The sequence below is a fragment of the Neovison vison genome, chromosome 3, assembly GCF_020171115.1.
Source record: "Neovison vison isolate M4711 chromosome 3, ASM_NN_V1, whole genome shotgun sequence".
Classification (NCBI taxonomy): Eukaryota; Metazoa; Chordata; class Mammalia; order Carnivora; family Mustelidae; genus Neogale; species Neogale vison.
Genome location: NC_058093.1, coordinates 211,690,430 through 211,715,343, shown reverse-complemented (window position 1 = coordinate 211,715,343; position 24,914 = coordinate 211,690,430). Strand labels below are relative to the sequence as shown.

Sequence of the window (24,914 nt, the reverse complement as noted above, 5' to 3'; positions counted from 1 at the left end):
TCACAAGCCCTGTGTGTCTCCCCATGTATTGAGGTTTTCTTCCATGTCATTTTATTGTTGCTGGGTCATCTCCAGTGTTCAGATCTTGCTTTCATTTTCTTGGATTTAGACAGAAGTGTTTCATATGTGTTTGGGAACTGTTGTGAATAGCACTTTGGTTTCAGTCCTGACTCTGGATTGCTACTGTAGAGAGATGGAATTTACTGTCTGTATGTTGACTTTGTATCTTGCATCTTCATTAACTGTATTATTCTAGTACTTTTTCTGTAGATTTCTTTGGAATTCTCTGTACAGAGTAGGCTGACTGATTAAAAGTTGGTTGAATTTCTTCCTTTCCAATCTGGGTGCCTTTTGTTTCTTTTTCTTGGTTTGCTGCTCTGGCTAGAAGCTCCATTACATGGTGAGTAGCAGTGGGGAGAGTGGCCATCCTAGTCTTGTTTCCGATCTTAGGCGAGAGTGATCCAGCCTCTGACCACAGATTGTGATGTTAGGTGTCAGTTTTTTGTTGGTGCCCTCTATCTGGTTCAGGACAGGTTCTTCTATTCTGGGTTTGTTGAGTGTTCTTATCATGAAAGGGTGTTGGCAGTTTGTCAGATGGCCCTTTCTGCAGCTATTGATATGATAGGCCTTTTCCTCTTTAATAGGTTGATAGAGTGAATTTTGGTTGATTTATTTAAAAACTGCATTCCTGGGCATGGCATATATTTGTTTATATTTGTTACTGGTTGTGAATTGCTAATGCTCTGTTTAGGATTTTTACACGTGTGTTCATTGAGGGATATCAGATTCTCTTTGTCAGGTATTAATAACAGGGTACTACTAACATCATAAAATGAATTGGCAATTGTTCCTCCTCTTAAGGTTTTTTTTGAAGGTTGTCTAGAATTGTTGTGTCCCCCGCCCCTTACATGTTTGGCAGTTGTCACCAATGAAACCATCTGCATGTGGAGTTTTCTCTGCAGGAAAGTTAGAACTACGAATTCAGCTTCTTGAAAAGGGCAGTTTGGGTAGTTTGCATTTTTTAAGGAATTAGTCCATTTTCTCTGAATTGTTGAATTTATGGGTGCTGGGCTGTCCGTGGTGCTCCCTCATGGTCCTTCAGTGTCTGTTGGGCATAGGTTTCTGTGCAAGGCTTCTTCCATACCATTGTCAGTGGGTCATTTTTGCCCTTTGTGCTGCATTTCCTATATGTCCCTCGCAGGTTAACCATCACCCACATGTGGCTATGGCACCTGGTACGGGTAATTGTGGCGTGGGCCTTTGCCAGCAGCTCTTGGGTGTCTTTGGGCTTCTGAGTGGGTGTTCCCCAGCTGTGTGTGTGTGCCTTGGCTCTCTCAGGGAGGATCCTGAGCACACAGTTGTTTTCTACCTGATCAGCCTGGTCCATAGCCCAGGTGCTGGCTGCTGGTTAGAGACTAGTCCTCATAGGCTGAGTGAGAGCGCCAGCCACCACTGATGGTTTGGCTACCTGGCCAACCACTGAGGACGGGGCCTGGGCTTGATATCTTGGTGAATAACTTTCCCTGGAAACTGATCCCTGCTGATATGGACACTTGAAAGTGGAGGTATCTTGTGGGGACCTGTTGGAAGAAATAGCCAAATGGGAGCAGGGGGAGTTCTCTTCAGAAATAGTGCCTTGCTTTTTTCGACTCTGTCACACTGAGTCTGCTGGTGGAGGGAGAGGAACCCCTGTCTCCCTGCCCAGAGGAGCAGTGTTAATGTTCTTATAAGAAAAGGGAGGGAGGTGGAGAAAGGGCCATGTGGAGATGGGAGCGGTGCTGCCACAAGCCAAGGAAAGTGTGGGGCTCTCAGTACACAGGAAAGCCAAGGAAGGATCTCCTTGAGTTTTCAGAGGGAATGTGGCCTACTGACTTGTTTTGGACTTTTGGCCTCCAGAATTGTGAGAAAATAAGCCACCCACTTTGTGGTACCTTGTTACGGCAGCCCCGAAGTCCAGCAGTCCCCAACAGGGAGGTGGGCTATACTGAGAGGGTAGGCCATGGCCTTCCTTCACTGGGGTGGCTCAGCAGAGGCCCAAGCCTTGTTGGGGTCACAGCCACTTCCTGGCTGCCGCCTGCCTCTGTTGTGCAGAACTTCCCTTTTTTCTCCTAACATATGGGTTAGGTGGTGTCTCACTAGTGATTGGTTTCAGAGCCAGGATGGGTGACTTTGTTTGAAATGGGAGCCAGCCAGGCCTTTTGTAGCTTTCAGGAGGCTTGCCCTTTTTTAGAATACACTGCTTTTGTCTGACTTAGTGTGTCTCTTCTATAATCTCATGAAGATCTCCACGTTTTTCTCCTAAGGTTGTCTGTCTTTAGATTTCTAAGCGTCTGATCACGCTTAGATTCAGAAAAGGCTCCCAGGCAGCACCAGGCTCTGTTGCAGCATGTTCTCCCCATCCTAGTACAGCACTGCTCATCCTGTCCCAGGGGGCAACTGGACAGTGAGGTGGGGCTATGACCTGCTCCTCGAGGCAGTAAAGAGGACAGGGAACGTCTGGGGAAAGCAGACAGCATGGGGAGCAGCCCTGCGCGTCTGGCAGGCTTGGTCCAGCACTTAGGAGTGGCTTCCTTGTTTTGTAGTATTTTAACCACATCAGTATTGAGGACTCACGGGTCTACGAGCTGACCAGCAAGGCCGGACTGTTGTCTCCCTATCAGATCCTCCACGAGTGCCTTAAAAGGTAGGGTGGGTGCTTCCCCTCCTGAGAGGGGTCATGGGGGCTTCTCTTCTAGTGCCCAGTGTCTTCATTAGCCATTTATCCTGGCTTAAGAGGTGCTGTGAAAGACTGGGCTAACAGGTGTTCAGTGCGTGCACAGAGGCCCCTTGTGCCTGGCGGTCAGTCAGAGTCCATGAGATCAGATCTGGCATGAAGACCGTCCTCTTCCGCTGAGAAGTGGTTTGGGGAAAGGGTTGGCATGGTCTTCATCAGAGAGCCTTTCAGGTGCTTTTCTGAAGTTCTTTCCTCCCTTCGCAGCTGATGTCACCTGTTGTCTCTGTTTTTTCTTAAAGAAACCATGGAATGGGTGACACATCCATCAAATTTGAAGTGGTTCCTGGTAAAAACCAGAAGAGCGAATATGTCATGGCGTGTGGCAAGCACACAGTGCGCGGCTGGTGTAAGCCTTGCCCCCCTGCTTTGCGCTGCCCTGTCACAATTTCCTGTGACTGCTGGGGAGGACGCACCCTGCCATGTGGCCTCTCTGGCAGCCCTGAGCCTCTGTGGCTGGGTCTCTGGCCACTGCTCTGGCATCTTTCCTGAGCTCCTGCCTTGGGTGCTGATCACCTGTGCTGTGTCCACTGGCCTCTCCTCTCAGCCTCTGAAAGCCAGCCACCCTAAGGCAGGGCTGTGGGAGTCCTGCCCACACCCTCCCTGTCCTCCTGGTTCCTGGGATTGGATTGGTCGTTTGGGATAGACCGTGTGGTCCCTGTGGCAGGAAGAGGGGTTTCCTGAATGGCCACAGAGCCCCTGGCTTGCCGTACTCTGTGTCCCAGTGTTCTGGTGTCTGTGTGCACCACCTGCACTCCTTACCGAATTTGGTTTTTGGAGTAACCACTTTTTTAAAACATTATTTTAAAAGGAAACTGTGTATGACTATCATATACACAAAACCAGTGCTGGTTAGATTGGAAGATAACATACCAGTTGTCCCTGGGAAAACTGCAGAATCACTTATAGACCCAGCTGTCCCCATGATCCAGCAGACACCTGTCTTCATGGAACTACCTTCCGGAGCAGGCAGGAGGGGCAGAGGAGGAATGCTGGCACCACTGACACCGTGCCCCCTCCGCCCTTGCCATCTGGGAAGCGTGGCCAGCCTTGCTTTGTCTGGCCATAGATGGCTTCTGGCACTCACTGTTCTCCAGATCACTCTGCTCCTTGGCCCTGCCTTCCCTCTGCATAGAAACCCCTCCAAAGTGCATGTACCCTCTGGAAACTTCTCTGGGCTTTCTGGCGGAGTCTCCCCTCCCCTCTGCCTGCCAACACCCATTGTTGCTTGTCTGTTGCTCTGGAAGTGTGGGGGTGGTGGGAGGGAGGCCCCGTCAGTTATGCCTGTGCTGAGTTCATGAAGCCCCCAAGGGGGCTCTTCTGCAAAGTGGAGTGGGATGGCTCCTGGCCTCATCTTTGTGAGACCTGGTGCCCAGTGCAGGGCTAGAACACATCTGTACCCCATCTTCTAGAACATACCCTCAGGTGGGCTGGGGGCATAGCAGGTGTGCTCCTTTTAGAGGAGAGGTGGCCATGTTGACGGCTGGGTGTTAGGGATTCCCTCTCCACATTTTGTCTTCCTCGCAGGTAAGAACAAGAGAGTTGGGAAACAGTTGGCCTCTCAGAAAATCCTTCAGCTGCTGCACCCACATGTCAAGAACTGGGGGTCTTTACTTCGCATGTATGGCCGCGAAAGCAGCAAGATGGTCAAACAGGTAACTGGGCCCCCACCGTGGAGCACGTGTTTTGGGTCCCGCTGTCCCAGGGGCAGAGTTGGGCAGCTCTGCTCTTGTTCAGTGCTGCCTCTTGGGCCCTCTACTGGGCATGTCTGTGACCTTGGGGGATGGGAGGTCATTTCTGCTGTGTCTCCCTCCCTGAGAAGCCTGGGTCTGGCACTGGCTACATGGGAAGGGCTGCCCAGCAGGAGGTGCAGGTGGTGGGTGCTGCCAGCCCAAGTGGAGAGGAAGCTTCTCAGCTAAGCCCTGTTGTCTTGTCTGCTCCGCTGTACAGGGCTGGAAGCCCTTGGATTAATTTGAGGACCTCTAGGAGCTTGACAGAGAGTAAGAGATGCAGAACAGCTTTTCCTGGCTATAAATATCGGTTTACCTTTAACTCAACAGCGTGAATGTGTCATCTGGTTAGTTTAGGCTGTTTTGCTGGGTTGCTGAGATTTAAAGCAATACCCTTAGGTTTGTGTGCTTTGTGAGGTGGAAGGAAATATGGGGAGGTGTTTGTGGTTTTTAAGTTTTCCCCTAATGTTTCCAGAAATAGTTCGGGTTATTGGCACCCTAGTAAGGGGAGGGGTGGTCATTGTGGTATCCCTGAAGAGGCCCTCATTTTGGACTTGACAAGATGGAGTGAAGGAGGTGACACTGGGCACCTAGAGTGCTTTGAGGAACCTCAAGATAGGAATTGCTGAGAAAATTCAGATGTAGTGCAGATGAAGCTGACTTGTGCCTTTATGTCCCTTCCTTTTGTGCAGCATCTTGGTTGGACTAAGATTGAGAGGGAGAAAGCCTGCTTTGGCCCATGAATGGAAACCCTTCCAAGCTTGGAGGGCGAGGGTCCGGTCTGGGCACAGCCCCAGCTGACATCTTCCAGAGGACAGGTGGAGTCTGACACTCCTAGGCCCAGCAGGCGTTCTCAGAGATGGCCACTTCACCCAGGAAGGGCCTCAGGACAACTTGGTCCCGTGCTTAAAGTCATAGGGCATGCAGAGAGCCCTGTGTCTGGGGCTGGTGGGCTCCCAGTGCCAGGGTGTGTCCCATCTGGCAGCATGCTGTTGCTGTTGGCTGAGGCCGTGCTCTGGCCATTACATTGTGAGGGTCAGGGCAGGGCGAGTTCTTGACGCCGAGAGCGGGAGTTGGAGGCAGCTGCGTGCCAGGGTGCTTTTTGCCTTATGAAGGGAAGAGGCCATAGCTTCTTCCTGCTGAGGGTGAGGTGGAAGTGGGGGTGGCAAGGCCAGAAAGTGAGCTGGGGCAGCTGTGGACTGGTCTCGTTCTCTGCGGCTTTGTCAGTCTGCCAGTTGAGGGTGGGGCCGCCAGGGTGGGGTCATGCAGCTCTGGCCGCTGGCCACAATGTGTTGCTGAGGCCTGCCTAGGGCCCTCCTGAGAGCAAGGCGTGGTGCTCCCCCAGGAGACCTCAGACAAGAGCGTGATTGAGCTGCAGCAGTACGCCAAGAAGAACAAGCCAAACCTGCACATCCTGAGCAAGCTGCAGGAGGAAATGAAGAGGCTGGCTGAGGAGAGGGTGAGCAGGAGGCCTGGCCAGCACCCCAGACATGGCCCCTCGACTCCCTCATCCCCTTGCACTCAGGAGGGGAGGGCCGAGTCAGGGTCACGTGGGCAGCTGTGGGGATGACATCAGCCTGCAGGAACCCGTCCCTGGCTCCTGATGCCAGTGTAGTGCTCCCTCTTCCCAGTGAGTCCGCAGCACTTCCAGAGTACCTTTCCTTTTCTTTGTGTTTCAGCATTCATGGCACTTGCATCAAATCACATCATTTTTTCATTACATCATAGAGTTCTCAGCCCTGGCCTGCAGCTGTGTAGGGCTTGGCTTCTGGGTGTTTCTACTAGGTACCAGCTGTTTGAAGGCAGGGACAGTGCACCTGCCAGGCCTCCCTTACTCAGGGGTCCAGTGTCCCTGGTGGCTGTAACTTCCTTGGCCCTTCACTTCTGGGTGTATTCTGAGTCCCAGTGAAGAACCAGCACGTAGTGCTGTGAGACGGCATCCAGGGAGACCCAGCCAGCCTCCCATCTGGCCCACTTCTCAGGCCTCCCCTCCCTCCACCTGGTATGGCAGAGCAGTGGTGCCCTCCTACTAGAGGCTACCTGGCACTAATGTGCTGAGCTCACCGTCCCCGTCCTCACCCCCCACATTGCTCCCTACCTTGGGCACCTCTTGTTTGAGCCTGGGCTCAGCCACATGTTCCCACATCATTGGTATCCCTGACCTTCGTTCTTCTTCCAGGAGGAGACTCGGAAGAAGCCCAAGATGTCTATTGTGGCATCTGCCCAGCCTGGCGGCGAGCCCCTGTGCACTGTAGACGTGTGAGGGAGGCAGCAGGGTCAGGCGCGGGGACTGCCAGCTCTGCTGCCAGCGAGACCACCCGCCACTCACTCTGCAGCCTTGGGCCTCTGATTTGAGTTCCTCCCCTGCGGCCAGGCATCTGAGGCCGGGGCCAGAGGGGTGGGGCTCTGGTGCACAGGACAGCTGGGCCACACAGCTCTTCCTTGGGGGCCGCCCACAGGTCTGAGTGGATGTGTTCAAGGATGGACTCCGCTTACCCACCCGGGTGAGAGCCAAGAGCTTGGCAACAGCTGTGAATGACCTCTGCCTCTGGGGACTTGCTGCAGACTGGTTTGATGAAGGTTTTCATGAGTGTCAGTACGTGCACAGACAAGAAATGACAGACTGAGAAAGTGGTGGCCAAGTCGTGTGGCACTCTGTTCCTCGGGTTCTCGCAGGCCACTGCAGGGGTCTGGTCAGAAGGTGCGCGCTGGCACCCCCGCCCCTTTCCTGCCTCTTGTGTTTTCCCTTTTACGCTGAAAAGGTTATAATAGGAAGGAGTATTTCAGACTTTTTTGGCTTAAAATAAACACAATTTTAGAATCAGCTATTTTTCAGAGATTGCAGGCGAGCCCTCAAGATGATTCTTTCCCACTCCTGAAACCTGTTGCCAGTGGGAGTATGCAGTCTGCTGGTCTCCGCCTGGCTTGTTACCCTGGGCTGGCGTGTGGTTCATTTCCTCTGACTAAGTCTTAATGTCCTAAAAACACGCCTTCTTAGACACCGAGGCCCTCTTCACTGGCCTCTTGCAACTTTTTACTAAAGATTTTTGCACAGTCAAGTCCATCTGTCCACCCATCAATTTTTAAAGCTTTTATGGTATTTTAGCATTTGGGAAGAAACTTTTACAGCGAGAGTAGAAGATAGATTTGGAATCACGTAGCAGATATAAACAAGTTAAGCATTTTAGCACGATTTTAGAAGAGGAAACCAGGACCGTTCATGTAGACCATCTGTGCTCACAAAGTGGCGCTCCTGCCTGGAGCTGGCACAAGTATGTGGAGGGTGGCGGTCTTGCCTGTGACAGTGGCTGCACTGGATTTTAAGGGCACCTGCCCTGTGCAGCCAGGCCTCACGGCCACCTGTTCCTTTGATCAGCAGTCAGTGCTCTCCAGGTGGCTCCTGCAGACAGGTGCAACGGGTAGGTGTGTCCCTACCCTGAGCCCCAGGGGATGTGGTGTGTTTGAGGCTCTGGGTTGTCCCCATGTGCAAGGTAGGGGTGGCCATCCACTCCCTGTTCCTCGGGCCTGTTCAGGGGTGCACTGTTGGCTGTAGGGGCCCACTGCTGGGCTACATTCTCCACAGGTGTGCCTGTTCTCCATCCTGTTCCCCGTGGTTGGCGTTGATGGCATTTGTTTTTAGGAATACAGAATGTCGGTCTTGCGTGCCACCCACAGTGTATCCCTTCTTTACCATCTATGTGACCAAGGTTGGCTTTTCTGTTGACCTTTATAAAACAAAACCTTCAGATCAAGTTGCTGTAATTAGACACTTGCTTCTGTCTTGCCTCCTGTCTGCAGCTGTGAATCATCATTTTGACTATATGACTGTTTGCCCTCAGAACAGCCAGATGCACCATTGTGAACCAAAGCTTTGTGCACACGTGTTAACTAGAGGCAGTGAGCCTTGCTGCAGCCTCCCCATGTCCTTCCTCTTGTATTCCCCCCACTCTGTGTGGGTGTGAGTGTTGTGTGCACACAGCCATGCTGTGGGGAGGGCAGGGGGAGCCTGTGCTGATGCCACCTCCACTTGGCCACTGGCCGTCGTGTACCTTCCAGGTGGCAGCTAAACTATGGCTGTAAGGGTGAGCCTTGATTGTCTGAACGCATAAAGCAAAACTGTCCCAAAGGGAATGACTGGTGTTTCTTTCTTCTTAGCATGTGAGGCTGTGGACCCTCAACTCGCCAGAAACAGCCTTTAGTCTGTGCCTGGTCACACTGTTCCTATAGAAGCTGGGCAGTGTCCAATCCCAGCCCCAGCTCCTATGGTTTCCCTTCAGGGCTAGGCTGGGGACAGAACCTCACCTCACAAGGCACAGGGAAAATGGGCAGACCACAGGGCCTACCTGTGTAGACAGGCTGCCCCTTGCTGTGTGTTCTACCTTATGTGTACAGCTGGCTCTGGGCCATGAGATGTTTGCTTCCCTGGCAATAAACATAAAACCTGATGCTGTCAGCACACTGCTCTGACTTGCCACCATGCAGAGGGGCTGGCAGAGTGCTAGCAGGAATGGAGGCTCAGACTGGCTGCTCAGGGTGCCCTGTTGACCTTGCCCCCGGCACCTACAGTGGGTGGGCAAAAGGGAACGCTGTGTGCTAAGGAATTTTCATCACAGTAACATCAGTAGTTGAGAAACTCTTTATTCTAGCATTATATCCCAGCTAACCCGGAAAGAAGGGGAGGAGTGGTAGGGGACAGGCTATGGGAGCCTAGGATCCACGGAGACAGATGGACAGCCAAGTCTTGTGCCTTCTAGATGCTGCCTGAGCATCCTGAGGCAAGGACTTGGGGAACCACCTATTCTGAAAGGACAAGGTTCTAGTTCTCCAGGGACCTAGCAAGAGGCAGCAGCCCTGGTTTCTTGTATGGTGTCCACTGGGGGCCCTGGTGGTGGCTGGGGTGGAGGGTCCTGGGGCGCCAGGGCCCCTGTGCCATTGGGGTGCTCCACTCTCTCAAATAGGAGGAGCATCTCACAATGTGGGGTCTGCGGGAACAGGTCCACAGCCACAGCCTTGACAGGCCGGAAGGGGGTGCCCTTCACCCGGTTAGATGGAGCTCTGCAGAGGCTGTGGTAAGAAAGGAATGTCAAGATCAGCCACATGGATCCCTGGTCCACCCTGTCCTGGGACCACCCCAGGCCCCCCACTTCGCACTCACTCCACAAAGTTGCCCATGGCTGCCCGGGGGTTGCAGGAGACATAGAGGAGCCGTTTGAGGTTCTCAGCTCTTCGGATGGCCAGGATCACTTTGGAATCTGAGGAGGTTCAAATGGGATGGGCATCAGGCCTGAAGCTGTGCCGTGTGGTGTGCCAACCAGACACCCCTGCCCCCCCCCCCCACTTCCCCATGACCCCTCCCAGATGGAGGCCACTTACGCAGGCCAGCACGTGGTGGGTCCAGGATGGCAACGAGTTGCTGGGAGGCCAGTCTGCTCACCAAAGTGGGCACCAGGTCCTCGGCTCTCCCACAGTGGAACTCCACATTGCTCAACTCTGGACATGAAAACACAGCCCTGTCACAGAGGACCCAGAACACTCTCTCCCTGTAGAGTCTGCATGGTGTCTTTAAGTCCCTGGTCAGAGGTGTCCCAGGAAGACCTGCTGGCTAAGGAGCCAGTTCATCCTCCTCCAGTTCTGGCATCCTGGACACACTGTTCAGTCCACACAGTAGGTGGCCTACTGCACTCTGCCCCTCACCCCACTGCAGGCCCTAACAACCGCTGGCTGGGTCCCTGGTGCTGTGTTGAGGTATGCAGCAGGAGCATCTGCTGCTCACCCACTGCGCGGAGCGCCGGCTCTCACCATTGTCTCGGGCATTCACCCGGGCATCTTCCACGGCCTCCTGGCACAGCTCAATCCCCACGACTCTCTTCACTCTCTGAAGCCAGGAAAGGACAGACTTATGGTACCCCGCCCCATCCCCACTGCCTTAGGGAGAGAAATGGCAGGAGGTGTTGGAGTGAAAGAGGATCTGGACAAGGCTGGGGCAGGGGGGGCGGGTCGCTGGGGGTGGTCATGAGGCAGGTGACAACATGGGTGGGGTAGGAAGAGGGTGTTCTCAGTGGGGAAGGAGAGCTCACTGGGGCCAAAGCCAGGCCGATGGTGCCTGTGCCGCAGCATATGTCCAGCACTGTGCTCTCTGTGTCCAGCTGGGCCCAGTCTCGGATGACTGTGTAGAGCACCTCGGCTGCCAGAGTGTTCACCTGGAGAATGGGCCGGCAGTCTCGCTGCCCACACTGGCCTCTCTCCTGCACAACCCTCCTCACCCCCAAGCACTTGCATTCCCTGGGCATTCTTCCTGCCTGGGGGCCTCCATGGCCCTATCCTTGGGTCACTCACCCTCTTCGCAGGTCTCCAGATATCCCCGGTCCCTCACCATCTAGCCATCTGAGTGCCAAAGGGCCAGTCCTCAGAATAATCCTCAATCCCATCATGCCTAGCAATTCCACCCAATCTCCTGGCTTTAAAGAGTAACTTGATGGTGATAACCCACCCTTCACCTCTTTTCTGAGTGCCAGAGCTCACACCAGAGCCCTGGTGTCACCCCAACTCCTGTTCCTACCTCTACATATGACCCTCCTAAAAGGTGATCAGAGAATCTACTAGGAAATGATCTCCCTACCTTTTACAATGCTTGTGGCTCTCCTGCCTGGATGTTCTCCCCAGGCTAATCCCTTATCACTGCCCTAGCCCACTGTCCCCATCACATGCTGACATCATGTCAAGCCCCCATGTATCCCATTATCCCCAGAAACTCAGGGCTACCTGGAAGAAGGCGTGAGGAGAGATCCTGAAAGTCAACCCAAGCAGGTCCTCATGGATGCACCGGTCTCCAGCCACATGCTCCAGCGGCAGGCCCTCCTGGCTGGGAGTCTTTCTGTGGGTGGTAGGGTTACGTCTGTCAGTGTCACCAGCCCTTGCAGGGACCCGCCCCACCCCTACCCAAGCTCCTCACCGCTGTCCCTCCTCTACAAAGTAGAGGCAGGTCACCCCAGTGGCCTTGCCTGGCCCCGCCATGAAGTGCTGCGCCAAGGAGGCCTTCAGCCCGGCCAGTTCCTCCGGGCCCAGTTTCTGGGTAAGCAGCAGAAAAGGCCTTGTAAGGCTGCGTCACAGCTCACTATGGCCCAGACATCCTCCCCCAGGAGGGCCACCCCGCCTGAGACCTGGGGGTGGAAGTAGACAATGGCCATGGCTTGGCCACGGCGGCTGGTGCGCACAGTCAACTGCTTCCAGTGGCCTGAATACGTCTCTGGGTTGTACGCTGAGTATGGAGTGGACCTGTGGGAGCCATGAATGGCCCTGAGTCCCCCAACATCTGCCAACCAGGACTGGGTGAGCATCCCTGTTCTCTTTTCCTGCCACACCTGCCAAATCACAATCCCAGAATCCCCCCCGCCCCCCGCCAAGGCAGACTCTCTGCTCCCAGAGAGTTACCACCTCGGAACTTCTTGAGGCCCCCAGCCCAGCCATCAGCCCTCACCGGATGAACTCCTGGAAGGCCTTCACCACCTGCTTGGTGGCCCCAGGGATGTGCACGGTGTCAAAGGGGGCAGCCACAGCACATGTCCCGCCCTTGTACTTGCCAAGCCGACAGCCGACTGTGTTGTCTTCCCCATCCACCCCAACGCCGACCAGAAACTCGCACTTATTACGATACTCAGTCTGCAGGGAGGCAAAGAGACATGTCTGCCCTTACCCTGGCCATCCAAGGGATGGGGCTGACAACAAGTAACAGTCACACCATGAATACCAACAGCAAATGCAAAGCAGAAGAGGGATGGCAGAAATAGGTGAGCAGAGATCCTTTAAGAACATGAGATGAGTTTCTGGCCACACCAGCCCGACCTGACCTGCTGGGGTGATGGCCTAACCCCCTCCAGTGGGCAGCAGGCCTTGTTGTGCTTGTGCCTCTGTGAGAGTAGCCAGGGCAGCAGGGCGCGGTTGGTGCTCCCAATTTCCCTGCAGGATGAGGTGGGGCCAAGTTTGGACTCAGTCTGCTTCCCCTGCAGCCATCCCCAGCCATTTTCTAAATGCCCATGTACCTGGCCCCTCCCTCATGACCCAACTATCCACACTGATTATACATGGGTTTTACTAGCTAACTACCCAAGAGACCATGCAGGCCCTGAGGATGTCTGTACAATGCACAGGATGGGCTGAACAAGCACAGGGCTGAGCAGAGCTCTGGGGCCAAGGGGCTGCTCTGCACCCACACTCACTTGGCGAGCTTCTGTAGCACCTGCTCACACTCCAGCTGCTTCCGCTCCAGCTGTTCAGCATAGGGCACAGTCCAAAGAGGTGTCACTACATCTGCGATACATGTGGCTGCTGGCTCACCCTCATCCTCACGCCGCCTCTTCCTGGCCATAGGATCAGCCTTGGGCCTGGCCAGGCGCACACTCAGTGGGCGGCCCTTCCAGAGGGCACCGTGCAGCACACGCAAGGCCTTGTCCCGCTCAGCAGCACTGCGGAATGTCACAAAGGCGCAGGGAGGTTGCCCAAAAAGTTTGGTCTTATGAGGCTGCAGGCCAAAGCGGCCCAGAAAGCGTCGGACATCACTGAAGCTGGCATGGCGGGGCACATTCTGCAGCTCCAGCTTGAAAATCTCAGAGGTAAACAGGTCGTCCCTGATGTAGCTGTAGAGCCCTGGCTGAGGCACGGACTCTGCAGCCGCCTCAGCACCCCCTTCCTCCTCCTTGTCTTCCTCCTGGGGGGCTACTGCTGCAGAGCTACCCTGGGCACTGCTGCTGTCTTGGCCGCAGCCCTCCATAGGCACAGGGCCCTGTGTGGAGACAGGCAAGGACTGGGCTGAAGGCTCGACCCTAGAACCTGAAGGCCCCCAGGGCCCCTTGCCCCACACCCCGACCTCCACTACTGTATCTACACCCAGCTTTACCGCGTCCCGTTTTCCCCTCTCCCAACGTATCCCCCTGTCCCGTTTTCTCCCAGCGGTTTCCTACCCCGCCTCCATCTCCTTCTCCCCCCACACCCCGTTCTCCTCCATCTCCCATCAGCATCTCCCTTCACTTTACTTCGTTGTCGAGCTTGTCACTCATCGTCCGGTCGGTCCGCTGCCCAGACTGGGGTCCCCCGCGAGGGCCGCCTCCGCTGCTCGGTCCTGGGCCCAGCAAAGGAAGCTGGCGCTCAGAGCGGCGGCTGCAACGCCGCGAGACCCCTCGCCGGCTCCGCCCCGGGCGGGGGTGGGACTCGAACCCTCGGTGCTCACGTTCGGGTCTCAGGTATGGGGTACGCCGCCCGCCCGCCAGGGGCCCGCGCCGGCCGCTCTCCTTGCTGGCCACTCTCCCGTCAGCCAACGCGTGCAGCCGTGGCCGCGCGTCTCTATCATCCTGGCTTCCGGTGACGTCATCGCCACGCGCCAGCCTTGATTCCTCTGCTCCTCAGTGAGCTCCAGGGGTGCGCGCCGCCGCGGGGCGGAAGTGCGCGCTAGGGCCGCCGGGAGTGCACGCTCTTCTGGCTGTCGGGCGGGCCGGGCATGCGCCGCGGGCGTTTTGGCGGGAAGCGCGGGGCGGGCTGGACAATGAGAGTGTCCGCAGTGTGAGCCAATAAAGCTGCACTGGTTTTGAATCGCGTCGCGTTTCCCGCCGCCGGGGTCAGGGGTCGGGGTTCGGGTCGCGGGGCGGAGGGAAGAGCGGGAGGGCGGGAGGCGCCGGCGCCAGACGCGGAGGAAAGGAGCTACAACCAGCCGCCGAGAGGCCGCGGAGCCAGCGACGACCGAGCCAGCCGAGCCGCCGCCGCCGCCGCGCCCCCATGGCGGCCGCCAAGGTGCGGCCGGGCCCGGACGGGGACTGGGTGGGGGGCCTGGAGGCCGAGGCCGCTATTGGCGGCCACGTGGGCGGCCCGCGCCGCCGCCGCCGCCAACCCCCGCTGGCTTGAGGGCTCCGTGCCTGCGGGCCTCAGTGGCGCGTGGCTGGAGCTTTGGGGAGCGCGACCTGGGGCCTTCGGGGCCAGGGCTCGCGATGCCAGGGGCGCGCGTGTTCGGTGGCTGCGGGGCGGCCGCGTGACCTTGGGGCGGTCCCAGGTGGGGCCAGGAGCCCCATCGGGGCGTGGGGAGGCCCGTCGCCCGGCTTCTTGATCTCTAGTGTACTTCGCTGCTCGATTGAGATGAGGGGCCGATGGCCGGTTTCCTCCGGCTCGGCCCACTTGCAGGCTTCCCACCAAAACCGTGCGTCCCTTCCTGCCGTCGCCTACGCAGCACTTCATTCATTCTGTTCTCACGTCTTGAACCGCCACAGGCCTCTTTCGCGAAAGCTCGCGTTCCAGCCAGGTGGTCGGGTCGTGGCCTCACCGACCCAGGGTGGGGGCGGCTTTGTTGACTGCGGGCATCTACTCGAGCCGCCCGGAGCCGCAGTTGCTGTTCAACCAAGGAAAGCAACGAAGCCTTATATTTGTTCTTTTTTGGCTCGAGTTTGGTAGCAAAGTCTCCCAGCTTTTTCTGGACTACAGATCACCAAACCACGTGTTTGTAAGACTTGAACCTAAATTATGATCCTTTGTGCTCTGTAGTTTTCTAAACTGGATCAGGATTTTACTGCTCTTGTTTGTGTGATTTCTGTCGAGGCATCAACTTTCTGATGTAAGATAAAATTGCTGACAGAACTGTGAATTCCATGTAAATACTAACAGTTGGGTAGTAACTTTTTTGCCCTGTTCAGTAACAAGAGCACTGATTTATTTTTTTCCCTCCAAATAGTAGAAATTCAAAGGGTTGCTATTTGCTTAAAGAGTGGCACTCTTTAGGCTCTGCTCCGTCATTGTGTCTTTTAATCTTAGCACTGTCATTATTCACATTTTACAGGTGAGGAAATGGAGGTGCAAAGTGGTGAGACAGTGTCTCTTTGGCCAGTAGGAGGCCCAACTTTAGGGACCTCCGTCCCGCTGTCCACACATGGGATTGATGCATCTGGGGAGGGTGCCGAAGTTCAGCATCTTACTGCACTCTCAATGTGGGTGCAAACCACTCTTTGTGTGAAAGACTGTGGGCATAATCTCTTGCTTTGGGATGAGGCAGATCACTAGGAGAGATTGCCCACTGTGGGTACTGCTGACCTCTGTGTGGGGGCCAGGTTCCAGGGCCAGCAGAGTCACTTCTCTGCACCTCATTTCACAGGACACCCATGAGGACCATGATACCTCCACTGAGAATGCCGACGAGTCCAACCACGACCCCCAGTTTGAGCCTATAGTTTCTCTTCCTGAGCAAGAAATTAAAACGCTGGAAGAAGATGAAGAAGAGCTTTTTAAAATGTAAGTAAGTTCGTGTTGCTCCAGACATAGGAATCTTTAGTGTGAGATTGAAGTTGTGTTTTTTATGGGTTTCAGGGTCTTGGCCTGACTTTCAGTTGGACCGAGGCTTGAAGAAAGGGCTTGGAATTGTATGATGGCTAATGTGGAAATCAGGGCGGCTGTTAGAATACATTGGTTGGATAACTCTTCACCAGGTGCCCCTGCTTCTGGTGGCCAGTTCTGTGAAGAGCACAGGTGCTCCCTGGTGTCCTGTCCCTGCTGCTCTGTCCACAAAGGTGCATCTCACCAGCCCCCTGTCCTTGCCACCTTCCAGGCTTGTTACTTCTAAGACTCCCTTGGCACCCTTCCTCTGGTTGAACGGGGAGTCTGCCATTATTATTATTATTATTTTTTTTTCTTTTTTTTCTTTTGCATGATAGATTCTGGCATCTTGAAGTTTGGGAACTCCCAGTTCAGTGTTTTTAATGCACAGAGTAACACCTGGAATTATAAGTGAAAGTGGATAGTGTTAGGCCTACCAAAATGACTTTCTAAAAATTACTCTCCACATGTTTTTTCGCACCTTCAGTGAGAAGCTCCAATGGCAAGGGACATTTTTAAGTAGCACTGGAACCAGCCATTTGTTGAGATGTTTGTAACAAAATCAGCACTGCCGAGACTCAGAATCACAGGAAACACTAGGCTCCCTTACAGGCTAATGGAAATAGGCTGGAATGTTTTTCCTGTCTAAGCTGTGGAGTTCCCTCACTGGCCCCCCCTCCTCCACTTCAGATTCTATTGAAGAAGCCAGATGAGGGTGTGAGTGGGGGGCAGGGACAGTGACTCCTCCCTCTAAGAAAGGCCAACTGGGGAGATGAGCCCCTTCCCACCACCCCCAAAGGTCTGGGGAGGGAGAGTCACATACACCCCTTTGGTCTCAGAGAGTGGTGGGCGTGTCCCTGAAGATACTGGTTCTTTACATCACTGCTTTGCCCAGAAATGGTGTGATAGCCAGGGACTGGTTTCTCCCAGAACTGGGGACCGCTGCTGGTGCTGTTGCTGTCACACACATGTGCGCCCACAAAGGGCTAAGAATTGCTCCTGGCGGCCCTGGGCACAGGACCTTCCTGAGGGAAGCAAGGCCAGCAGTTGAGGCCTTTTCGTCTGGGGCCTTGAGCTCCGGGTAAAAGCTCTGGTGGCATCCTTGTGAGGGCCCTGTTTCCCTTACAGAACTGAGCTTGTGAGGAGAGAACAGAGTGTTATGCAGGAAATGGACCAACACTGCTTGGGTTGGGTGGGGAGAGGTAATGGAGGGCTTCAGCCTAAAGCCCTAAAGTCAGGACTGCTGGGCTCATCATGTGGGCTTCAGTGCCTGTCTGGGTGGGGGCCTTGGCTGGGCCCAGTATGAGGTGCTGTTCTGGGCAGGAAGGCATGGTGTTGGTCAGAGCCTGGCAGCCTGAACGGAGGTCTGCAGCCCTCTCTCTGGGTTGGGGGGCCAGGGAAGCAAAGAGGGCATCTCACAGCAGAGGGAAGGGCTGGTCCTTTGGAGGGCAGGGGTCCTTGATCTCACCTGCTTCCATGTTATCCCTGTGGCCCTCTGGGACCCCAGGGGCTCCCTAGCACTGTCATCACAGGCTAGCTTGGTGTACTCGGAGGTATCTTTGCTGAGAAGTTGGGTCTTTATGTTGGAAGTCGTTTTTTCTTTCTCATTTTATTTTTCTAAGTAAAAACTTGAACTTTGTTATTGTCTTGCTCTTTTGGTAATTTTTTGACCAATAGTCCTGACGGTCAAAGAAAGCAAAGGGCATCTCTGGAGGGGCCAGATACAGCCATTTGTTCAGTGCACAGAAAACCAGTGTTCTTTCCAAGCCAGTGTTTCACTATTTATTTCCCTCTTTGCTCATCTAAGTTCTCTCTCAATGGCTTTTCTTGAAGGCGGGCAAAGCTATTCCGATTCGCTTCAGAGAACGATCTCCCAGAGTGGAAGGAACGAGGCACTGGTGACGTTAAGCTTCTGAAGCATAAGGAAAAAGGGACCATCCGCCTCCTCATGAGGAGGGACAAGACCCTGAAGATATGCGCCAACCACTACAGTAGGTGGCTTCTGGGGGCTGTGTTTTTACTCTGAGTTCCACACGAGGATGCCTCAGGTCTTTGGCCAGGTTGCCTTCAGTGCTGCACTGGGTGCTCAGGAGTGCAGTGGGACATGGGACGCAATTGTGGTGTGTTCAGAACTTAAGGTGGGAAATGAGGTGTTCCCACGTGCTCTGAACTCAGAGCAGACTTTCAGAGAACTTTCTGACATATGAGGTGTGGAGTCCAGACAGATAGGACTTGACAGGGTAGACACTAGACACAGAGCCCCAGTGTGGGCTTGGGACTATGAGGTTGTGTGTTGTCAGGACATGTGCTCCCGTATGTATTAGATGTGCCCAGCAGGAAGTGTTTCCACTCTTGGGTGTGTTTTGTCCCTGTGGGGTGTCTCCTAAGAAGGACACAAAAGGGAAAAAGGGTCGGGGGAGAAGGTGGCTACCTTATCCTTGTGCCTGTGAGACTGAACAGGTAGTGGGTGGTGACAGGCTGAGGACTTTGGACAGGAGTGATGCATCATCCTTGGGTTCAGTATGGTGGGGGTGGGGCTGGGGTCTGGAAAAGCTACATCAGGCCTGCTCTGTGAAGGAGCGATAGTAAGTTCCCTACCATATCAGTCTCTTGGGTTCTGGATTGTTCTACAGTGCTGTGTGTATTGGGAAGCAGACATGCTTAGGGCTGCATTCTGGATCCAGGGACATGTCTGCAGTATTGGGTAGAATGCATGTCTTGCAGGGTAGGACCCCTCATCAGGGCACACAGGGTGACCAGGCAAGAACCTGAGCAGAACAGCTCTTGAAGATGGTGTGGAAGAATGGGCAAACGGGTTTGCAGAGACCCTGAGGGGTGGTGCAGAGGGGCGTTTATGCCCTTCCTTTTTTTAAGGTTTTATTTAGTTATTTGAGAGAGCAAGCGCACTAGTGAGCACAAGTGGGAGGCAGAGGGAGAGGGAGAAGCAGATGCCCCACTGAGCAGGGAGTGTAACACAGGACTCCATCCCTGCAGGACCCCGAGTTCATGACCGGAGCCAAAGGCAAACACTTAACTGATTGAGCCCCCCAGGTGCCCCTTTCATGCCCTTCCTTAGGGGCTGCTTGGGTATCTTCTTGTGAACCCCACCATCCCTGCCTGTCTTCTCTGGCCCTTGGCCTCCACTCCAGTTTGAATCATTCCCCAGGGGTCTTCCTGACACCCTGTGCTTCTTCCAGAGCCTGGTCAGGTCACTGGGTCATTTCCAGGTTGTAGGCAGGTTCTGAGCCTGGAACATGTCACAGACCCTTGATGTGCCAGTGGGTGGTGGCAGGAGGAGGCAGTGGCACCTCTGTGCTCCCTACAGCTCGAGGGCTTGCCTGGTGTTGAAATGGTGTGACTGTTCGTGGTTCAGACGGTCATATGTGTTTGGGGCTCGGCATGGGCCGACCCACATCCCTGGAGTTCTCTGCCAGGTGTACAGGGGCACACCGGTGGGGGTGGCATTGGGGCTGCTTTTGTTCTTTGTGCAACCTGTCTCCCTTTTCCGCCTTGGGGCTGTGCAAAGCCCAAGGCCACCAGGGTAGCTGTGCTTATTTCAGGTCGTGGCTTTGTCTTCCATAATGTAGGTCACAAGCCCCACTGTGTCCTCTTCTGGTGGCCTCGTCCCCCAAGTTCCTGGACAGTGTCAGAGTGGTTGCCCTGATCCAACCCCATGCCTTCCAGGGTGGTCACCCCACATACGGTTTCTGTTCCCCATGTCCCAATGGGCCAGGTCTCTGATGATATGACTGAACGTGGACACAGTCATGTGATGGGTGCTCCACAGGGAGGGAGGGCTAGGTGTGAGCGGCTCTGCTGGTGTTGGAGCCCTTGTTCCAGTGGAACTGGAGACAACTTGCTGAGGTATTCTGGGGTCAGGGAGCAGGCTGTCCTGTTTCCACATTTAGAGCAGTCTTGGTTTTAAGTGAATGCAAGGTGTTTGCAAAGAAACATGTTAACATGTTTAAGATCCGTATCCCACAGGACTTCATTTAGGCCTGGTTGGTGGACCCCAACCAGGGTTCCTCTGTTTAGGACCTTGAGCTGGCAACCAGGGCCTTTGGGGCCAGTTGGCCTTGCCGCAGTTGACAAGACTTTCACATGGCTCCTCTTCCCCAGTCACACCGATGATGGAACTGAAGCCGAACGCGGGCAGTGACCGTGCCTGGGTCTGGAACACCCACGCTGACTTTGCCGACGAGTGCCCCAAGCCAGAGCTGCTGGCCATCCGCTTCCTAAATGCTGAAAGTAAGCAGCAGGGTGCTGGGCCGTGGGGACCGCCTGACTGCAGCTGCCCATCTGACCATGTAGTTTTTCGGGGAGAATTGGTAGTGCCTGGGAAGTGTGTCGTACTCTGCTCTCTGGTGCTCTCTGGTGCTCTCTTGGGGGCAGGATGCAAGCCCTGCACCGTGAGCCGTGTGCCGATGAGGCCTCATCTGGGCTTTGAGGTGATGAGCAGGGTCTTCTCCCTTTTAACCTCAAAGAGGATTGGGCATTCAGTCTGCCCGGGGTAGGCATGTCCCTTTCTAGCCCCAATTGTCAGAAGTGCCCAGTGGGCCTCATCTAGCAGGAACTTTGATGTGAGTGGAGAACAGAGTGGGAGGGAGGCTCCTTCCCTTGGTTCTATATGGCCACAGTGCCATGTATTGCTGTTGTCCAAGTTGTCACAGAGTCAGATGGAGGGAGACCGCGCAGCGTAGTCACCAGTCTCAGGAGGGACTCAAGAAACAGTTACTGCCTGGTCTGGGTAGCAGTGAGCCCAAGGCTGTGTCCTTAAGTCCATCTTAGCCATGGGATGAGCCATTGATGAATCTTGACTCTTCAGACCCTTCAGATGTGTCCCCTTCATTGCTCAGGGATCTTAGAAGGTCTCTTCTCTTCTTTCCACAGATGCACAGAAATTCAAAACAAAGTTTGAAGAATGCAGGAAAGAGATCGAGGAGAGAGAAAAGAAAGGTGACATGGTGTCTTGGGTAGGGGACTTCCTCGCAGACTCACTCTGCATCCGGCTGCAGCCCCAGGCGGGTGCTTTTTCCGTCTGCCACAGAAACATCCCGGGGTGCTGTGACCACCTCGACCTGTCAAGGGTGATACAGCCATCTGGGGACACAGAGTGCTTCTTGGGGAGTGAGCTGACCATCAGGGTCCCAAACATGTGCTCCCTGGCCTGGCCTCATAGCTCCCAGCCTAGGGATCCAGTGACATCTGGCTAGAGCCCACAGCGAAGGGGGCCTCGGGAGGTCCTTGCAGTCACCTGCTTGCTTGGGGCCTGATGATGGCTGCCATAGCAAGTGACCTGACATAACTGAGCTCCCTGACTCCTGTCCCCCGCTGAGCTCCTACTTGTTTGTGTGCCCCTGGAGGCTGGCTTGGCCAGCACATGGTGAAGTGACCTGTTCTTATGCCTTCACCCAGGGCCATGGTAGGCGGGTAGGCTGCAGAGAGCAGTGCTTCTTGGTTTTCTTACTGTGTTTCCCTATGTCTTAGCAGGGTCGGGCAAAAACAATGATGCCGAGAAGGTGACTGAGAAGCTAGAAGCTCTCTCCGTGAAGGAGGAGAGCAAGGAGTCGGAAGACACCGAGAGCAAGGCTGAAGCGGAGGAGGAGCAATAAGCCACCGCCCCTTGTTTTCTCTTCCTTCCGTTCTTTTCCTCCTTTTTCTTTTTTTAAATTTTGCCCTGCCCCTTCTTTTCAGTTTGTTTTTATTCTGTTTTGTTTTTACAAGGGACTTTATATAAAGAACTGAATTCCAACATTCAGGTTGTTTTTTTCTAAGTTTCTGCCCTATTGAAGAAGACTTCAGAAAATCCATTCCCCAGTCATGAAAATGTACTGTGCTCACTTTCTTTTCCATAGTGGAAACACTTATTTATAGTCATCAAAAATAGTGAATAAACGACACATTCGAAACCTGCACAGAGGGCAGGTCCGTGTGTGCGCCGGCCCTGTCCTGGGAGCAGTGTGGGTGCCCGCTGGCTCCGGGGTGCTGGGGCAGCGCTGCGGGGCCCACTTGCCACCCCTGGCTCTGCCTCGGGCTTGGGGCTGCTGCTGGCCTCTGGGGCCGCGCTGTGTCCAGGGTGGGGCAGGGGTGCTTGCTGTGGCATGTGTTTCTGCCTTGTGGCAAGGGGTAGGTGGGCTTCTGCTGGGTCTTGCTGTTTCTTGCCTCTGGGGGAGGGAAAGGGAGAGCACTGGAGTACACCCTGGCTTTTCACATGGGAAGGCCAAGTAGGTTTCCAGGCTTTGGCCAAGGCTGCGTTTGGTTGGCCCTCGGCCCTGGTAGAAGGAAAGGCCGGTCCCATAGCACACTTGTCCAGTCTGGTGCAGTGTGTTGGGTGGGTGGGGAGCTCGGCCCCACAGCCCTCTTTGGATACCCTGCTGCTGTCCTCAGAGAAAATTGGCCTACCTGCTCACTCATGGCATCTCCATCTGGGTGGAACTGTGGATATCTGCAATAGCTTTAAATAAAGGGCCGTTTGCAAGAATGTAAATGGGTGCCATTTGGGGGCTTGTCTTGTAAAACAAATGGCGTCTGAATGGTGTCCTATGTGGGGGAAGAGGGTTTTTGGTGCACGGGCAGGCTTTTCAAAGCATGTGGTCACGCGTCGTAACGTGTGTCCTGGGAGGCCAGTGGGGATCCAGACTCTGGCCATACAGCCCTCCGATGCGGGGGAGGGGTTGTGGAGCAAGTTTGGACCTGGCCCTGGAGTAGGTTACCCTCACTCAGCATTTGGCCATTGACACCGTAATGTCAATGGAACTGGAGGTGCTTTACGGTGTGGCCAGGGTCTACTGGCTGGGGCCCTGCTCTATCCGATGTCTTCACATGTGTGTGTCCCGTGACATATCTTGTTCTAAACCTCGGAGAAGCACTTCCAAAGGATGCTGTGCATCTGTTGTGTCCTGGCAGCCTTATGCCTCTAGAGGCACAGGTCTGGGTGCTCTTGAAGTCACTGTTGGCACAGAGGCCCTTCTGGCCAAGGAGGGACACTGAAGCTTGTGCACCTTACCTGTCTTGATGAACGAGTTTTGACGTAAGGCAGCTGTTGCTTCCCCCTGGGCCTCTGCAGGATGCACTGATGTATGAAAGGTTGGCCCAGGCCTGATCCTTCAGGAAAGGGCAGTCAGACTCCCCTTTCACTGAGTACAGAATGGTTGTTGAACATTGTTTTTGCTTTGGGCTCTAATACAAGATGAATCCCACTTGATGTGAAACCCCAGGCTGACTTCTTACCTCTTAGGTAAAGAGTTGTGTCTCCAAGGGGTGGGGACAACCCCAACAGCAGGGTAGGCCCCTCACAGTGGCTGGGGAACAGAGATGTGCTATGATCAGGCTATATTACAGGTGGCTTGCCGACACTGCAGAATGCTGCAGAAAGGGAGGCGTGCAGTCCTGATCTCCAGTCCCACTGGGATGAGCAGGGATGCCAGTGGGACCTCTCCCAAGCCCCTCAGCAACTGTGTTTTCAGGTGAGTTCCTCCCTGTGGCAGAGGCAAAGGTAGGCCATACTTGGGGGTGCTGATGGTATTGGGGATGGAGTGAGAAGTGAGTTGATAAATCTTTCTGTTCCAGGTCAGTCCCTTGGGCAAGCTTTCTGCTCTGCTTTCCTTTTCCCTGGGATCTTAACTCCTTAGCAGGGGAGGAATCCTGGGCCAGAGGCCTCACTGGGTCTCACCCGCTCTTCCCTTCCCCTCTGCCCAGGAAGTCTGCAGGGACCTCACCAAGGAGGCACCAAGCACCCCTTCTCCCCATGACCAGCACTTGGTGCTCACTCCACAACTTTCAGCTGTCCTGGTACCCCTACACAGACCCAGAGTCAGACCTGGGCCTGAGTCACAATTTGGGAGCCTGTGGGGAGGCTCCCCATGGGTGAGCCTGCATCCAGAGGCTTCCAGGGCCTGGGGTCCCATTGCTGGGTTGCAGAAGAGCAGGAGCAATGGCAAAGCCGTGGGTGGGGCATCTTTTGGCCAGAGTCTTTGTGAGGACCCTGGACCTTGCATTTCCAGGTGCTGAGGCTCCATAGGCAGAGGTAAGGAGGTGTCCCCTCTTCACTCACTTTTGTGTCCCGAGCCTGCCACTCAGTGCTAGGGTGCCCCCCAACCCTATGCTAGGCCCCCTGTGGTGGGCTCCCCACTCCGCAGAGGCTACAGCTGGAGTGTTACGGGACAAGGCCCATGACCATTTATATTCTTAATGAGCTGTACTAATGCCCCAGTTTCAGCCCCCCAGCCCAGGGTCTTTTTAATGGCCCACAGCCAGCAGCCTGCCAAACTGGGGCTGGGGCCTTCACAAGGCCCACGTATAGGCAGGGAAGGGCTTCCAGGCCAAGGAGCCCCAGGGCCTGTGGCAGCATGGCCTGAGAAAGCGGTCCCTGGGCAGCAAGGGATTCTGGCCAGAGAGGAGCAGGTGCCCAGGGCCAAGGAGGGTGAGGACCCCCCTTCGGAGCCCCAGTGGATTCCCACCTTGGGAGGGTGCTGATGGGTCTTGGTTTCCAAGCAGAGAGCCCTGGGGCTATGTTAGAGGGAACAGAGACTTGCTGGGCCTCACTGTGGAGGCTTCAGAGCTTGACCCAGGTCCCAGCCTCCCAGAGGTTCCGCACTGCTCTCCCTGGCCGCTCAGCCTGTTTTGGCCACACTGCAGCCAGGCACTGCAAAGGCATGGGTCCACCTTAAGTAGGCAGCCCCAGTGGAGCTGGCGGGTGGGATTTCCTGCAGGAGGTGGGCCTGCCCACAGGCCTATCCCAGGCGGTGCAAGATGCCCAGTGCTTCACAGGCTTCTCAAGGGGTGCTCCACCCTGCCTCTGGGAGGTTGAGGGGCTCAACCGACCCTAGCTCTCCCACCTACACACACTCCTGAACCTGCAGTTTGGGCAAGGAAGCCCAAGAATCCTGCACACCCTGTCCTCCTTACCCTTATAACCAAGCAATGTGAGATGGGCAAGAAATAAACAAGGTCACAAATTTCCCACCCTCATAAATGCCAGGAGGTCTCCGGATGAGAGAGGTCTGGCCCTGTTTGCGAATAGCATGAAACAGGAACATCAGTCTGACCCCAGGGACCGGCTCCGAGATGTT

The 24,914-nt window shown here is 55.0% G+C and overlaps 3 protein-coding genes and 1 non-coding gene across 6 annotated transcripts in view; 3 read left to right on the top strand and 1 right to left on the bottom strand.

Annotated features, from left to right (window-relative positions):
- The window catches only part of DGCR8 (DGCR8 microprocessor complex subunit), a 35,868-nt gene extending 27,242 nt beyond the window's left edge, over positions 1 to 8,626 (top strand). The window contains exons 10-14 of the mRNA XM_044243695.1: positions 2,583 to 2,683; positions 3,013 to 3,119; positions 4,298 to 4,425; positions 5,846 to 5,959; positions 6,680 to 8,626. Coding sequence (XP_044099630.1) covers positions 2,583 to 2,683; positions 3,013 to 3,119; positions 4,298 to 4,425; positions 5,846 to 5,959; positions 6,680 to 6,763 — 534 coding nt within the window. The 3' untranslated portion in view covers positions 6,764 to 8,626. The remainder of the gene's footprint in view (positions 1 to 2,582; positions 2,684 to 3,012; positions 3,120 to 4,297; positions 4,426 to 5,845; positions 5,960 to 6,679) is intronic.
- A 494-nt stretch (positions 8,627 to 9,120) lies between these two features.
- Positions 9,121 to 13,839, bottom strand: TRMT2A (tRNA methyltransferase 2 homolog A). 2 transcript variants are annotated; one of them, XM_044243691.1, is made up of 12 exons: positions 13,530 to 13,839; positions 12,717 to 13,279; positions 12,348 to 12,456; positions 11,978 to 12,159; positions 11,661 to 11,775; positions 11,453 to 11,568; positions 11,263 to 11,374; positions 10,544 to 10,700; positions 10,300 to 10,413; positions 9,874 to 9,990; positions 9,656 to 9,752; positions 9,121 to 9,564 (listed from the first exon to the last, which is right to left on the bottom strand). In XM_044243691.1, the coding sequence occupies exons 1-12, from the start codon at positions 13,551 to 13,553 to the stop codon at positions 9,333 to 9,335; spliced, it is 1,938 nt and encodes a 645-aa protein (XP_044099626.1). In that variant the 5' UTR covers positions 13,554 to 13,839; the 3' UTR covers positions 9,121 to 9,332. The 2 variants fall into 2 exon arrangements, with proteins under 2 accessions (XP_044099626.1, XP_044099625.1); XM_044243690.1 differs by having other exon boundaries at positions 10,300 to 10,375; positions 10,578 to 10,700; positions 13,530 to 13,838.
- A 317-nt stretch (positions 13,840 to 14,156) lies between these two features.
- Positions 14,157 to 21,756, top strand: RANBP1 (RAN binding protein 1). 2 transcript variants are annotated; one of them, XM_044243694.1, is made up of 6 exons: positions 14,157 to 14,280; positions 15,626 to 15,762; positions 17,677 to 17,834; positions 19,963 to 20,091; positions 20,734 to 20,799; positions 21,334 to 21,756. In XM_044243694.1, the coding sequence occupies exons 1-6, from the start codon at positions 14,266 to 14,268 to the stop codon at positions 21,453 to 21,455; spliced, it is 627 nt and encodes a 208-aa protein (XP_044099629.1). In that variant the 5' UTR covers positions 14,157 to 14,265; the 3' UTR covers positions 21,456 to 21,756. The 2 variants fall into 2 exon arrangements, with proteins under 2 accessions (XP_044099629.1, XP_044099627.1); XM_044243692.1 differs by having other exon boundaries at positions 21,331 to 21,756.
- Positions 20,832 to 20,957, top strand: LOC122903899. Its single transcript, XR_006384101.1, has one exon. It is a non-coding gene; the product is annotated as a small nucleolar RNA SNORA77 (small nucleolar RNA).
- Positions 21,757 to 24,914: the final 3,158 nt, after the last annotated feature.